At 43.0% G+C, this 16629-nt stretch overlaps 1 protein-coding gene across 1 annotated transcript in view; it reads right to left on the bottom strand.

Annotated features, from left to right (window-relative positions):
* Positions 1-16629, bottom strand: part of FAAH2 (fatty acid amide hydrolase 2) — a 51393-nt gene that overhangs the window by 24538 nt on the left and 10226 nt on the right. The window contains exons 2-4 of the mRNA XM_070759818.1: positions 15441-15523; positions 11071-11207; positions 2194-2403 (exon numbers count right to left, since the gene is read on the bottom strand). Of these exons, the coding sequence (XP_070615919.1) occupies positions 2194-2403; positions 11071-11207; positions 15441-15523 (430 nt within the window). The remainder of the gene's footprint in view (positions 1-2193; positions 2404-11070; positions 11208-15440; positions 15524-16629) is intronic.

Raw genomic sequence — 16629 nt, 5'->3', positions numbered from 1 at the left:
AACAAACACCAGACTGACCAGTTAAGATGATCACAGAAGCCTGTTCTGGAAAGAGCAGTTGTGCTACTCTTGGCACCGACAACTCCAGAGCTGATGTTAATTTTTTGATTTATCTGCAAAAAATATGCATATCCAGAACCACAGCTGAGTTACAGCATAAGCAGCGTTTCATATGCACCTGGTTGATAATTTAGGTCTGTATTTCGGTTTTATACACACACACCCAGAACCGTCCAATTTCCAAGAAGGAGTTGGGCGGTTTATAAATTTATTATTATTATTATTATTATTATTATTTATTCGATTTGTATGCCGCCCCTCTCCGAAGACACACACACACTTTTATTAAGGACATTGCTGAATACTATGCTGCTCATAGAATGAAGGGAACACTCAAATAACACATCCTAGATCTGAATGAATGAAATATTCTCATTGAATATTTCATTTGCACACTTATTCCATTTGCACAACAGCAAGTGAAATTGGCTGTCAATCAGTGTTGCTTCCTGAGTGGACAGTTTGATGTCACAAAAGTTTGATTTACTTGGAGTTATATTCTGTTGTTTAAGTGTTCTCTTTATTTTTATTTTTTTTGAGCAGTGTATATATTGGGGAAAAATATATACACTGCCGCCCCGAGTCTGCGGAAAGGGGCGGCATATAAATCCAATAAATAAATAAATATAAATCCAATAAATTAAAAAAGTTAAAAAATACTAAGTAAATGAAAAAAGGAGGGGAGGGGAGGGGATGAGAGGGAAGGAAGAAAGGAACAATGGAAAGCAAGGAACAGTTTAAGGGAAGGGAGGGGTAGGTGTTGTGGTTGGCTCTGGCCCAGCTCCTGCCCCAAGGAATGTGGAGGTGGATGTGGGGGAAACATCCACATGCCACAGGTCTGTTTTGCTCCCGATAGAATCTCCTGACGAAGGCTCCTCTGACGAAGGAAGCGTGAGTAGCAGGGAAGAGGGGAGTTTGGCAGACAGCCCAGGAGGAGATCAGTCATCCTTATCATCCCTGGATTCTGAAAAAGAACTTATGACAGATCCACGCATGCGTAGAGTGATGCATAGGAGAGAACAACTGAAGGATTATTACAGGAGATAAGTGAGGCCACCTGGGGTTGGGTGGGGCTGCTGTAATTAGTGCTATAGATAAAAGAGCAGCGTGCTGGTTTAGCCTCGTGGCAGTTTATCTGATTCATAGTGGTTTTTGCTGTTTCCCTGTTCAAGACTGTGTGTGGACTTTCTGGACTTTAGAATTGGACTCAATTTCCCAGTTATTGGGTGAGAAATTGGATTGCGTTTAACCTGTGCCTTGTGTGTACCAGAAAATCCCTTTGACATTTAAAAAGGGAGCTGTTTCTGTTTTTCTGTTGAGAAAGACTTTTGGTTTTCCTTCTATCGTGTGGTGTGTGTCTTCCTGGACTAATTGCCCTGTAATTACGGGCGGTTGGGACACGCTGGCAGAACAGTAGGGAGGGAAGGAACGGGGAAGGGAAGGAAAGGGAGAAGGGAAGGGACAGGGAAAGGGAAAATAAGAAATGGGGGAAGGGAAGGAATGAGGGAAGGGAAAGGTAGAAACAGGGGAAGGGAAAGGAAGGAATAGGGGAAAGGGAGGAACGGAGGAAGTCCATAAAGGGAATTGTGGCTCATCCTAGCAAATCCTTTTGAGCATGCGCAGAGGGTGAAAAAAACATATGTTTTCGAACCGGTAGAGAAGGTAAGTAGATTTCACCGCTGCTTTGTGACCAAAGTTATGGAATGAATTATGCTTCTACTGTATAGCTATTTCAAGCTGCTTAGCTCTCATCAGCTAGCCCTACCCATTGGGATTTAAACCCAGGCCCTTGCATATTAGGCAGAGGTATTAACTTTTGGGCCACAAGCTCTCTTCACTTTGTCAGGTGTATCAGAGGAGAGATTGAGTGTTTTTCTGGTGAGACTGGTCTATCGGGACAACCTGCTCTACCCAAATAAGAGACGGAGCATACGGCTTCCGCTTTTGTCCCCTTCCAGCCTCAATCTAGGAGCTTTCTGGATTGTGTTAAAAAAAAAATTGTGTGTTAAATTTCTATTTCTTTGTTGGCCAATTTAAATGTAACACTTAAAACTCAATGGTGATTTCTGCTTGACCTGGCGGTTAAGAATTCCAGTTAAATCCAGAACGGGGTGATCTCCATGACCTACTCACCTGAGCTGCCTCCCACAATGCAGTCAAGGTTGTAGGGGTTGTTAGATCGGCCGTAGATAAGGTTGCTGGATTCGAACCACATACACAGCTCGCTGCAGTTGGTCACCCCCAGAGGAATGGCGCCTGCTTGCTTCAACCGGGACACCACAATAGCGTCCGTGGTGGAGATCAGGTTGCGTCGGTTAACCAGTCCAGAGGAATTGGGCATCCCTGCCAAGGTGCAGAAACGAAAAGAGGTCAGAATTTCATCTTGTCCAAGAACCCACAGATAAGGAAAAGGGAGAAAAGTACCAATTGTTGTGGCTAGCTCTGGCCCAGCTCCTGCCCCAAGGACTGTGGATGTGGGGGAGACATCCACATGCTGCAGGCCTGCTTTGCCCTCAGTGGAATCTGATGATGAAGGCTCCTCTGACCAAGAAGACATGAGTGACAGGGAGGAGGAGAGTGGGGCAGACAGCTCAGAAGGAGATCAATTATCTAGCTCCTCCTTGGGATTCAGAACAAGAGTTAATGATACAGCCATGCATGCGGAGAGCGATGCATAGACAGCAACAACTGAGAGATTACTATCAAAGAAAATGAGGCCACCTGTGGTTAGGTGGGGCTGTGGTAATTAGTGAGGCTGCTATAAATAGCAGCCTGTGGGTTTGGCCATTGTGGAGGATTATCTGATCGTTGTGTTTCATGACTGCTTTACTGACTTTGACCTTTTGTGTGCTGATTTTTCACCGCTTTGAAACTAAACCAGAGCAAAGTGTGTTTCACTTTGTGAAAGAAGAAGGACTGTGAATTGCCTCACTGCTGCAAGCTAAGTATCACAGAACTGATAAGGGATTTGTACAAATTACCAGTTTGTTTGGAGACGAGTGCTCTTTGCTATACCAAAAGAGGGCTTAGGTTAAGTGAATTTTCATTATAAAGAACATTGTTTTGAATTTTCAAACGTGTGTGTGTCTGAAATTTGTACCTGTGAATTTTTGGGAGGAGTCTACCAGGGAGCCCAACAGAACACCAACAAAGTATGTTTCATGGACATGCTTGTGAAGAAGGCACAGAAGAGACCGTACTTCCTGAGAATGCTCAGGAAGATAAATCTATCTCAGCCTCTACTTCGGCCCTACAATCGCAACACCATTGAGAGCGTCCTGACATACAGCAGGCTCAAACTCAACCCCGACAAGATGGAGTGGCTGTGGGTTCTGCCTCCCAAGGACACTTCCACCTGTCCATCCATCACACTGGGGGGGTGGGGGGGGAGCTCTTGACCCTCATCACCTCAATGTTTGACTACTGCAACGCTCTCTACATGGGGCTACCTTTGAAGAGTGTTCGGAAACTGCAAATTGTGCAGAATGAAGCCGTGTGAGCGGTCATAGGCTTGCCTAAGCATGCCCATGTTTCTCCAACACTCCGCGGACTGCACTGGCTGCCAATTGGTTTCCGGATGCAATTCAAAGTGTTGCTTATGACCTATAAAGCCCTACATGGCATTGGGCCAGAATACTTGTGGGACCGTCTTCTGCCACATGAGTCCCAACGACCGGTTAGGTCCCACAGAGTTGGCCTTCTCCAGGTCTCGTCGAATAGACAATGCTGCCTGGCGGAGCTTAGGGGAAGAGCCTTCTCTATGGAGGCCCCGGCCCTCTGGAAAGTTCTATGGAGTGTTCAGTCTGACTCGACGACCAGCCAGCAATTAGATCTCAATTAACACTCAAACACAGAGTTGGGAAGTATAATAGTCTATTGTACAAGCAAACTTGTTGAAAACGACAAATTAAAGCAAAGAATGTCCAGTCGACTGCCATAATTCAAAGTGAGTGGCAAAACTGATAAGGACTGTTCCAAAATAGAGTTGTAACTTAAAACCTTTAACTTGCCTGAAGCAGAAATACTTACAGACTTCTCAAAACTATATTATTTTCAAGACTGCAGCAATATTTGAGAGGGAGAAAAACTCTGAAATTGCTCTTTCCTTCTTGTAGGTATAAACGTTGATTTCCTGCAAAGGGAACCTCTCGCTCTCCTCCCCTTTAAACCCTCTGTGATTACACACAACGCAAAGCAGTATTCAAGGCTCTACATCTGCGTAGCTAGGCTCTTGTCTCCCATGCACTCTTCTCACCTGCGCATCTAGAATAGGGTCCACAATCTCCCTTTCCTCATCAGACCCAGACAAGGCCCCAGCTGGGTGTTTTGTATTCTCTGCAGGACCCTCAATCTCCATCCCTTCCTCACCCACACTATCCAACTCCCCTGATAGCCATATGGGCTACAAAAGGATATTGATCAAATTGAACGGGTCCAAAGACGGGCTACAAAAATGGTGGAAGATCTGAAGCATAAAACCTACCAGGAAAGACTTCACGAACTCAATCTGTATAGTCTGGAGGACAGAAGGGAAAGGGGGGGACATGATCAAAACATTTAAATATGTCAAAGGGTTAAATAAGGTTCAGGAGGGAATTGTTTTCAATAGGAAAGTGAACACAGGAACAAGGGGGCACAATCTGAGGTTAGTTGGGGGAAAGATTAGAAGTAACGTGATAAAATATTATTTTACTGAAATAGTAGTAGATGCTTGGAACAAACTTCCAGCAGACGTGGTCGGTAAATCCACAGTAGCTGAATTTAAACATGCCTGGGATAAACATAGACCCATCCTAAGATAAAATACAAGAAATAGTATAAGGGCAGACTAGATGGACCGTGAGGTCTTTTTCTGCCATCAATCTTCTATGTTTCTATGGGCCTATTATTATTATTATTATTTATTATTTATTAGATTTGCATGCCGCCCCTATCCGTAGACTCGGGGCGGCTCACAACAGTGATAAAAACAATACATAATGACAAATCTAATAATTAGAATCTAAAATAGCAATTATACATATAAAAAATCTAAAAGAGAAACCCCAGTAAATAAAAGCATACGTACAGTCATATTGTGCACAGAAACTACATAGGCAAGGGGGAAGTGTCTCAGATCCCCCAAACGTGATGACAGAGATGGGTTTTGAGGAGTTTACGAAAGGCAAGGAGGGTGGGGGCAGTCCTAATCTCCGGGGGGAGCTGGTTCCAGAGGGTCGGGGCCGCCACAGAGAAGGCTCTTCCTCTGGGTCCCGCCAGACGGCATTGTTTAGTCGACAGGACCTGGATAAGCCCAACTCTGTGGGACCTAACCAGTCGCTGGGATTCGTGCAGCAGAAGGCGGTCTCGTAGATAATCTGGTCCGGTGCCATGAAGGGCTTTATAGGTCATAACCAACACTTTGAATTGTGACCGGAGACTGATCGGCAACCGATGCAGACTGCGGAGTGTTGGAGTAACATGGGCATATTTGGGGAATCCCATGATTGCTCTCGCAGCTGTATTCTGCACGATCTGAAGTTTCCGAACACTCTTCAAAGGTAGCCCCATGTAGAGAGTGTTACAGTAGTCGAGCCTCGAGGTGATGAGGGCATGAGTGACTGTGAGCAGTGACTCCCGGTCCAAATATGATGGTCAGACGGACCCAATTCTTCCTCTTCAGAGTCTGTGAATAAAGGAGCTGGCTGTGATCCAACCACAACACAGATAATAATTAAAACTGCCCAGAATATCATCAGGCTCCAGCTACCAGCCCTGGACCATATCTTCGCATCTCACCGTTGGAGGAAATTGCACAACCTTCTCCGAGACTCTTTCTATCCTGTTTACAATCTTTTTGGTCTGTTGCCTTCTGGTAGAAGATGCAGAGCAATTAAAACTCAGACCACATATTTCCTGCATAGTTTTTATCCCAGAGCTGTAACTGCAGTTAACAATGAACTAAAGGTTCACCATCAGTGAGTTGTTGAACAGCATTATTGGGTCGGTTGTGTGGATGTTTCGGTGCTTTAGGGTGGGGAATTTCTGGTGGGTGGGGCGTGTTTTTCAGATTGTTGTGTGTGTTGAGCCTGGTATTTTGAGCGTTATGTGAATTTCGTTGTATGGGTACACTGTGTACAATGATAATAAAGTATCTAATAAGGTATTTAATAATCTAATAAACAAGACGGTTCTTCCAAGGGCAACACGGCGCCACCCTTCACATAGTTCCCTCTAAGCTGAGCAGTGAGCAATCGCTCACTTAAAAATCATATTAAGCTTGAATCTGTTGTGTGCTCTCGTGTTGTTGTGGTTGAAGCTGAAGTAGTTGTTGACAGGCAGGACGTTGCAGCATACGATCTTGTGGGCAATACTTAGATCATGTTTAAGGCATCGTAGTTCTAAGCTTTCTAGACCCAGGATTGTAAGTTTAGTTTCGTAGGGTATTCAGTTTCGGGTAGACGAGTGAAGGGCTCTTCTGGTGAAGTATTTATGGACATTTTCGAGGGTGTTAATGTCTGAGGTGCGATATGGGTTCCAAACAGATGAGCTGTATTCGAGGATGGGTCTGGCGAAAGTTTTGTAAGCTCCGGTAAGTAGTGTGAGATTGCCAGAGCAGAAGCTACGTAGGATTAGATTAACAACTCTTGAAGCCTTCTTGGTGATGTTGTTGTCGTGGGCTTTGGCACTTAGGTCTTTAGTACTCCAAGGTCCTTGACCGAGTGGGGATTATCTGTGATAATTTGTTTATTCAGTTTGTATTTGGAGTTCTGATTCTTTGCCGATGTGTAGGACAGAGCATTTGCTGGTTGAGATTTGGAGTTGCCATGTGTTAGACCACTCAGAAACAGAGTCTAGGCCTTTTTGGAGAGTAGTTTGCCTCTATTTTCTAAGAGTCTTCAAAACAGCATTTATTCACCCCTTCCTTGTACCCTCTATCTAATCCCAGACAAGGGCGAAATTGCTTGGAGACATCCCGGTCACGCATAATTGGATCGGTTTGGCGTTGTTTTCAGAGATTATCTGAACCCAGCAATTGTGGTTCGTAAGATGTGCCTCAGAGTTATGCAAACTCAAGCCATTGTGGCTAAGTGAGGAAATAATGCTTAAACTTGTCTCTTCGCTGCCTCGGGTCAGGGGAAAAGACTGGAGGCAGATTACCAAATAAAACATCTAAAGAAGGTTTGATCCAGGGGTGAAACAGTCCCAGTTGGCTCGTGCCTGTCGGTCAGTCGTCGGAGAGCCAGTCACGAAGGGAGTACGAGGCTCCGCCCATCTTTCAGACGCTGCCATTTGGGGGTTTTTTTACCCTCTGCACATGCGCAAAGTATTCTGTGCATGTGCAGAGGGTAAAAGAACCCAAATGGTGGCCTCTGGGAGTCTGAGTGGAGCCTTGTGTTCCCTTCACCACTGGCTCTCCCACGACCGACAAGCACGAGCGAACTGGGAACATTTCACCCACTGATTTGAACCCATCTGTCTCCATTTATTTTATTTTATTTTTTATTTATTTTATTTATTTATTTTATTTTATTATTTTATTATTTTATTTTTTTATTTTATTTTTTATTTTTTATTTTTTATTTTTTATTTATTTTTTTATTTTTATAATATTTATTTTATTTCTGCATTCAGTTTTGGTCACCACGATGCAAAAAGGATGTCAAGACTCTAGAAAAAGTGCAGAGAAGAGCGACAAAGATTGTTTGTTTGTTTGTTTGCTTGTTTGTTTGTTTGGCGGAAATATTAGGAACCAAAATCCTATTAGGAAAGCATTTCTGGCATCTAACACCAGACAAGCTATCTAAGGTGTATAAAGATATGTCAAATTAATAATTAATTTGAGCCGGCGTGGTGCAGCAGGTAGAGTGCTGTACTGCAGGCCACTGAAGCGGACCGTAGATCTGAAGGTCAGCGGTTCAAATCTCATCACCGGCTCAAGGTTGACTCATCCTTCCATCCTTCCGAGGTGGGTAAAACGAGGACCCGGATTGTGGGGGGCAATAGGCTGGCTCTGTTAAAAAGTGCTATTGCTAACATGTTGTAAGCCGCCCTGAGTCTAAGGAGAAGGGCGGCATAAAAAATGGATGGATGGATGAATGAATGAATGAATGAATGAATAAATAAATAAAAAATAATTTAATTTAATTTAATTTAATTTAATTTAATTTAATTTAATTTAATTTAATTTAATTTAATTTAATTTAATTTAATTTAATTTAATTTAATTTAATTTAATTTAATTTAATTTAATTTAATTTAATTTAATTTATTAGACTTGTATGCTGCCCCTCCCGGCAGACTCCGGGGGGCTCACAACAAAATAGTGACAGTGTAGCAAATCTAATATTAAAAACATTCTAAAACCAACATTGGAGCTATACAACACAATCATGCCATGCGTAAACTGAATAAGCCTGGGGGGGTATCTCAGTTCCCCCATGCCTGGCGACATAGGTGGGTCTCTTGTAACTTACGAAAGTATTTATGTTGGAAGTGTAAGAATAAAGAAGGGACTTTTTATCATATATGGTGATAAAATGCAGACTCCGCAGTCTGCATTGGTTGCCGATCAGTTTCTGGTCACAATTCAAAGTGTTGGTTATGACCTATAAAGCCCTTCATGGCATCGGACCAGAATATCTCCGGGACCGCCTTCTGCCGCACGAATCCCAGCGACCGGTTAGGTCCCACAGGGTTGGCCTTCTCCGGGTCCTGTCGACTAAACAATATCATTTGGCGGGACCCAGGGGAAGAGCCTTTTCTGTGGCGGCCCTGGCCCTCTGGAACCAACTCCCCCCAGAGATCAGAATTGCCCCCACCCTCCTTGCCTTTCTTAAACTTCTCAAAACCCACCTCTGCCGTCAGGCATGGGGCAATTGAGATCCTCTTCCCCAGGCTTATATAATTTATGTATGGTGTGTTGTGTGCATGTTTTTTAAATTATGGGTTTTTAACTTCGTATTATTAGATTTGTATTGTACATTGTTTCTATCACTGCTGTGAGCCGCCCCGAGTCTACGGGGAGGGGCGGCATACAAATTTAATAAATGAATGAATGAATGAATGAATGAATGAATGAATAAACAATAAATAAACAATAAATAAACAAACAACAAACAAACAAATAAAGCAAAAAGAAGAAGTATAATTCACACTGATACAGAAAATCTTGAAAATGAAGATAGAAATGGAACTAGAATTTTTCCTTTTGGGACTAATGGAAAAAGAACCGAAGAAAAATGAAGGAACTTCTTGCTATATATGTTGACAGCAGCAAGATGATTGTATGCGCAAAGATGGAAAGACATTTTGATACCTACCATGGAAGAATGGGTGCAGAAGTGGGTGGAGGAGGCTGAAATGGCAAAATTGACTACTTTGATTAAAGAAAAGAGCATTACTTTTGTTTTCACGTGGAAACCGTTTCTGAATTCCGTGCTTGATGTGGGAAAGAATGTAATTTTGACTTTGGGTTTTATAGATTAGATTGATATAGAAATGACTGGTTCTTATTACTGTTGTGGTTAGCTCTGGCCAAGCTCCTGCCCCAAGGAATGTGCAGGTGGATGTGGGGGAAACATCCACATGCCGCAGGCCTATTTTGCTCCCGATGGAATCTGCCAACGAAGCCTCCTCTGACCAAGGAAGCGTGAGTGACAGGGAAGAGGGGAGTTTGGCAGACAGCCCAGGAGGAGATCAATCATCTGTATCATCCTTGGATTGTGAACAAAAATTAATGACACATCCACGCATGCGTAGAGTGACGCCTAGGAGACAACAACTGAAGGATTATTACAAGAGAAAATGAGGCCACCTGTGGTTGGGTGGGGCTGCTGTAATTAGTGCTACAGATAAAAGGGCAGCCTGGTGTTTTAGCCTCATGGCAGTTTATCTGATTCATTGTTTCATCAAGATCGTGGTTTTTGTGCTGTTCAAGATTGTGTGTGGACTCTCTGGACTTTAGAATTGGACTCAATTTTCCATTTATTGGGTGAGCAATTGGATTTAATTTAACCTGTGCCTTGTGTGTACCAGAAAATCCCTTTGACATTTCTGTTTCTGTTTTTCTGTTTATAAAAACTTTTGGGTTTTCCTTTTATCATGTGGTGTGTGTCTTCTTGGACTAATTGCCCTGTAATTATGGGCGGTTGAAACACCCCGGCAGAACAATTACTAATATGCTATTAATAATAATAATAATAAAGATTCTGGTGTCGGTTGGTCAATGCTATTGCATTTGAATTTGGTCTGTCCTTGTTTCTAATCCTCTAGGGTAATTTTTGTTGCTGTTGTTGTTGTTCTCAACAACAGGAGTAGAACAGCATCCCAATGTTAGGAAGACGGGCAGGGAATTCTTTAAATATATCCCATGAACTGCTAAGGAGGGTTCCCCTTTTTCCTGAATACCTGTTAAGGAGTGTGCAGAACCCTTAAGTTATCAAGGACATGTACAGAGAAAAACATGGAATTTCAGCAGATATCCAGGAGATATGAGTAATTATTCAGTCATACAAGACAGATAAAGTGTATAAAGTAGTGTTTACTTTCAGAAATAGCACAGTCAGGTTAAATAGTCAACATCTCTCAATATAACAATAATATTACAAGCCTGTTTTTGTCTTAATATCAGGCATACATTACAGCTTACAAATCCATTAAACTAACACACAGCTTACTGCATCCGTCACAGTGAATCAGCAGAAAGAACAGAGAGAGAGCAGAGAGAGAGAATCATGCTCTCCGGCTCCCTCTTATGGCAATTTGCAACAGTACCTCTTAAAGCTACAGTACTTCAATACAAACAAACGTTCATTGCTAGCTTGTTTATATATTGCAACTTCAACTGTTTTGTACATAGTGCTAGCAATACCCAAAATTCCAAACTTTGTTCCCTGGAAAATACACACACACACACACACACACACAAACAAACATACACGACCTTGCAATTCTGGACTACATTCCGCTGCACCTTAGGCTGAAATAAAAAAACATTGGAAAGAAACAACCTCAAATCCAGCTACTCACCATATAACGCGAATGCTTCTTTGACAGTAACAGGAATACCCAGCAAGGGGAATTTTTTTTCGAGTGATTCTTCATCTTCTTGTCCATCAGATAGCATCTGATCCACAACCTGTGCCTCCTGCAGGGCCGCCTCAAACCTGAGCCAATGGATAAGAAAAGAGCAGGTGTTGTGGTTAGCTCTGGCCCAGCTCCTGCCCCAAGGACTGTGGATGTGCGGAAGACATCCACATGCTGCAGGACTGTTTTGCCCCTGGTGGAATCTGCTGATGAAGGCTCCTCTGACCAAGAAGACATGAGTGACAGGGAGGAGGAGAATGGGGCAGACAGCTCAGAAGGAGATCAATTATCTAGCTCCTCCTTGGATTCAGAACAAGAGTTAATGATACAGCCACGCATGCGGAGAGCGATGCATAGGCAACAACAACTGAGAGATTATTATCAAAGAAAATGAGGCCACCTGTGGTTGGGTGGGGGCTGTGGTAATTAGTAAGGCTGCTATAAATAGCAGCCTGTGGGTTTGGCCATTGAGGAGGATTATCTGATCGTTGTGTTTCGTGCTTGTTTACTGACTTTGACCTTTTGTGTGTTGGTTTTTCCCCACTTTGAAACTAAACCAGAGCAAAGTGTGTTTCACTTTGTGAAAGAAGAAGGACTGTGAATTGCCTCACAGCTGCAAGCTAAGTATCACAGAACTGATAAGAGACTTGTACCAATTACCAGTTTGTTTGGAGACAAGTGCTCTTTGCTATACCAAAAGAGGGCTTGGTTTAAGTGAATTTTCATTATAAAGAACATTGTTTTGAATTTTTCAAATGTGTGTGTGTCTGAAATTTGTACCTGTGAATTTTCGGGAGGATTCTACCAGAGAGCCCAACAGAGCAGCAGGGAAGTTTAAAAAAGGGAGATCTCTAGTTGATATTTTTAGGGGACTGGAGGCTAAAGCATATAAAGAAGGGTTGCTGCAATTGGATATGTCTAGTCCATGAGTAGGCAAAGGTGGCTCTTCTATGACTTGTGGACTTCAGCTCCCAGAATTCCTGAGCCAATCGTGCTAGCCCAGGAATTCTGGGACTTGAAGTCCGCATGTCATAAAAGAGCTAACTTTGCCTACCCTTGGCTCTAGTCTGATGAAAAGAAGGATTGGGGTTCAGGGAAGCGTCCTCTAGCCCCAGAGTGCCAAAAACAGCACGATGTGCAAACCGGAAGTCTGTTTTCTGAACTTCCGGTTTGCCTGTTGTGCTGTTTTTCGCACTCCGGCGTTTCAGGAAGCTTCCTAGAGGACATTCCAGTTTGCCCATTTGAGCGTTTCTTTTCACCTACCAGGCTTCAGAAAAGCCTATGCGCATGTTCAGGGGCAGCACAGGGAGGTGTGTTTATGCATGGGGTGCGGGAGGGAAAAGATGTGGGCACTTGCACACATGCTAGCACACACCCCACACACCCCTCCTGGCACGCGAACCAAAAAAGATTTGCCATCACTGGTATAGGACTTTCTACCTAAGCAGGGGGTTGGATTAGAAGACCTCCAAGACCCTTCCAACTAAGTTAGTAGTAATCTAACCTAATATATATATTGGCAAGAAGTCAATATATTGGCAAGAAACCAATCATTAACCAATCCATTACACTTCATCTTAATTATTTATTTATTTTATTTATTTTATTTATTGGATTTGTATGCTGCCCCTCTCCGTAGACACGGGGCGGCTAACAACAATGATAAAAACAGCATGTAACAATCCAATCCAATACTAAAATAACTAAAAAACCCCTATTATAAAAACCAAACATACATACAGACATACCATGCGTAAATTGTAAGGCCTAGGGGGAAAGAATATCTCAGTTCCCCCATGCCTGACGACAGAGGTGGGTTTTAAGAAGCTTACGAAAGGCAAGGAGGGTGGGGGCAATTCTAATCTCTGGGGGGAGTTGGTTCCAAAGGGCCGGGGCCGCCACAGAGAAGGCTCTTCCCCTGGATCCCGCCAAACGACATTGTTTAGTTGACGGGACCCGGAGAAGGCCTAGGGGGAAAGAATATCTCAGTTCCCCCATGCCTATTAACCTACTTTCCAACAAACAATTTGGCTTCAGAAAATAACTGTCCTGTAATCTACAACTATTACATGGCATTGGACCAGAATACTTCCGGAACCGCCTTCTACCGCACAAATCCCAGCGGCCGATAAGGTCCCACAGAGTTGGCCTTCTCCGGTTCCCGTCGACCAAACAATGTCGTTTGGCGGGCCCCAGGGGAAGAGCCTTCTCTGTGATGGCCCCGGCCCTCTGGAATCAACTCCCCCAGAGATTAGAACGGCCCCCACTCTCCTTATCTTTCGCAAATTACTCAAGACCCACCTTTATCGCCAGGCATGGGGGAACTGAGACATCTTCTCCCAGGCTTTTATATTTTATGTTTGGTATGTATGTGTTGTATGGTTTTAAATTGCTGGGGTTTTAGATATATTTTATTTTAATATTAGATTTGTTTCACTGTTATATTGTTTCTATTACTGTTGTGAGCCGCCCCGAGTCTTCGGAGAGGGGCAGCATACAAATCTAATTAATAATAATAATAATAATAATACACTGCAAAAACATATGGACTACTCAAATTGATCAGGGTAAATCAATAGATGCAGTCTACATTGACTTTTGTAAAGCCAATGTTTGTTGTGAATTACGGTTACGTAATTCACAACAAACTGCTTCATAAACTAAAATCCTATGACATCTCTGGACCACTACGTGATTGGTTAGCAGCATTCTTGCTTAATAGACAACAAGTGGTCAAAATAGGAAGTGTCACATCTTATCCTGCTCCTGTAAACAGCGTTATTCTGAATTTTGTATTTATTTATTTATTTATTTATTTATTTATTTATTTATTAAATTTGTATACCACCCCTCTCCGCAGACTCGGGGCGGCTCACCACAGCAACAGAAAACAATATATAATACAAATTCAATAATTAGAAAGCTAAAAACCCATAATTTAAAAAATATGCACACAACATAAACAGTATAGACCTGGGGAAGATATTTCAGTTCCCCCATGCCTGACGGCAGAGGTGGGTTTAAAGGAGTTTGCAGAAGGCAAGGAGGATGGGGGCAGTTCTAATCTCAGGGGGGAGCTGGTTCCAGAGGGTTGGGGCCGCCACAGAGAAGGCTCTTCCCCTGGGACCCACCAAACGACATTGCTTAGTCGACGGGAAGAAGACCCACTCTAAACTGGTCGCTGGGATTCGTGCAGCAGAAGGCGGTCCCTGAGATAATCTGGTCCGGTGCCATGAAGGGCTTTATAGGTCATAACCAACACTTTGAATTGTGACCGGAAACTGATCGGCAACCAATGCAGACTGCGGAGTGTTGGTGTAAAATGGGCATATTTAGGAAAGCCCATAATAACTCTCTCGCAGCTGCATTCTGCACGATCTGAAGTTTCCGAACACTTTTCAAAGGTAGCCCCATGTAGAGAGCATTACAGTAGTCGAACCTCGAGGTGATGAGGGCATGAGTGACTGTGAGCAGTGACTCCCGGTCCAAATAGGGCCGCAACTGGTGCACCAGGCGAACCTGGGCAAACGCCCCCCTTGCCACAGCTGAAAGATGTTTCTCTAATTTTAGTTTGGGAGGCACCAGTTGTCCATCTCTTTTTAAGCACTTCCCATTTTAACTGAATCCAGAAGACCCAGATGAAGAAAACTTCGTCATCTGGAGCCAGGAGCACCAAAATTATCCTTCGTTCCTTTCTTAGTCTTTCTCACAACTCAACCAGCTTGTTAATCATTGTTTTCCTACCAAATCAGGATTGAGGGGGGGGAAATTGGAATAAAATGCCAGCTTATAATTAAATCCTTCCCTTCCTCCCTAATCAACTGCGGAATTCTGCAACCCTACTCTAGCTACAAACAAGGCTGCAGAAGAAAAAAAATGGGTCAAGGCAGTGAGAAATCTGAAGCAAATACAGCCCTTTATTTAAAAGGAGGACTGTTTCGATTGTCAGATCAAAATCGCTGGAACAGGATATTCTTATCTTGGGTAACACCCAACGGGAGCCTTCCTCCCTCCCTTGTCCAGCAAGCAGCTCCTATCTTCTTTATATTGAGCTCGGGGTGTGCAAGGTCAGTGAAATGGTGAGAAAGGGCTTGGAAGGAGAAAAGGTTGCCAAAAAAATATTACTTTTGCCAGGCCTGTGTTGCAAATCCGTAGTAGGGGAAGCCGGATTCTCAAGGCACAGCCCCAATTGAAGGGGGTGGGTGGGAAAAACAGCAAGAATTTCAAAACAGGAAACAGCTTTTTCCAGCAAGACGTACCTGCTAATAAACCAGAACCTGTTGGACAGAAAGTCAAAAGTTTTTCCAGCTTACCTGTCTTTAACAATAGCATTGATGAGTGGGTTAACCTGCTTGATCCTCTCGATGTAGGCTTCAAGAAGATCCACGCACTTCAGCTGCGAGGGAGAAAAACAAATGTTAATTACATAAATTTATTTCCAGGCTGGGTTTTTTTATCGTTATAGTGAGTATTTATCAGGACACAAGTTTAAGGTCTTATCTAAAGAAGACACTTTTGGGTTCCCCCAATCTACATCTTAGCAGCTCAGCACCTTGGAAGAAGATGGAATGTTAGAATGCACAGAAATAAGCAAACTCCCCTTTGAACTGAGACATGAACAAGAGAAAGAATTATATATCATATGGGAGAAACTGTATGCATGGCTTGAAAAGAGAAAGAATTTATGAAATTGTAAAAAAATAAAATTGTAAAGAAGATAATACGAGAGCTGCGAGAGCAATCATGGGCTTTCCCAAATATGCCCATGTTACACCAACACTCCGCAGTCTGCATTGGTTGCCGATCAGTTTCCGGTCACAATTCAAAGTGTTGGTTATGACCTATAAAGCCCTTCATGGCACCGGACCAGATTATCTCAGGGACCGCCTTCTGCTGCACGAATCCCAGCGACCAGTTAGGTCCCACAGAGTGGGTCTTCTCCGGGTTCCGTCAACTAAACAATGTCGCTTGGCGGGACTCAGGCGAAGAGCCCTCTGGAACCAGCTCCCCCCAGAGATTAGAATTGCCCCCACCCTCCTTGCCTTTCGTAAGCTCCTTAAAACCCACCTCTGCTGTCAGGCATGGGGGAACTGAGATATTCTTTCCCCCTAGGCCTTTACAATTTTATGCATGGTATGTCTGTATGTATGTTTGGTTTTTATATTAATGGATTTTTAATCGTATTTATTATTGGATTATTATTGTACGCTGTCTTATTATTGCTGCTAGCCTCCCTGAGTCTCCGGAGAGGGGTGGCATACAAATCCAATAAATAAATAAAAATAAATAAATAAATACGTAAAACACTGTAAACTTATAAGTGTGATATTAAGAAGAAGAAAAAAGAAATATACTGTATATATATTTATACCAATGCTGGAGAAGTGAATAACAGCGAGTAATAATTATGCATTTTATTGTTGTATTGTATGTGTTACATGTATTGTACTGTGTAGTTTATCTTTTGTTATATGTATATGTTCGGACCAGAATATCTAAGGG

This window comes from Erythrolamprus reginae, chromosome 8 (genome assembly GCF_031021105.1).
Source record: "Erythrolamprus reginae isolate rEryReg1 chromosome 8, rEryReg1.hap1, whole genome shotgun sequence".
Classification (NCBI taxonomy): domain Eukaryota; kingdom Metazoa; phylum Chordata; class Lepidosauria; order Squamata; family Dipsadidae; genus Erythrolamprus; species Erythrolamprus reginae.
The sequence above is the reverse complement of the archived record's forward strand: the minus strand, read 5'-3'. Positions and strand labels throughout refer to the sequence as shown.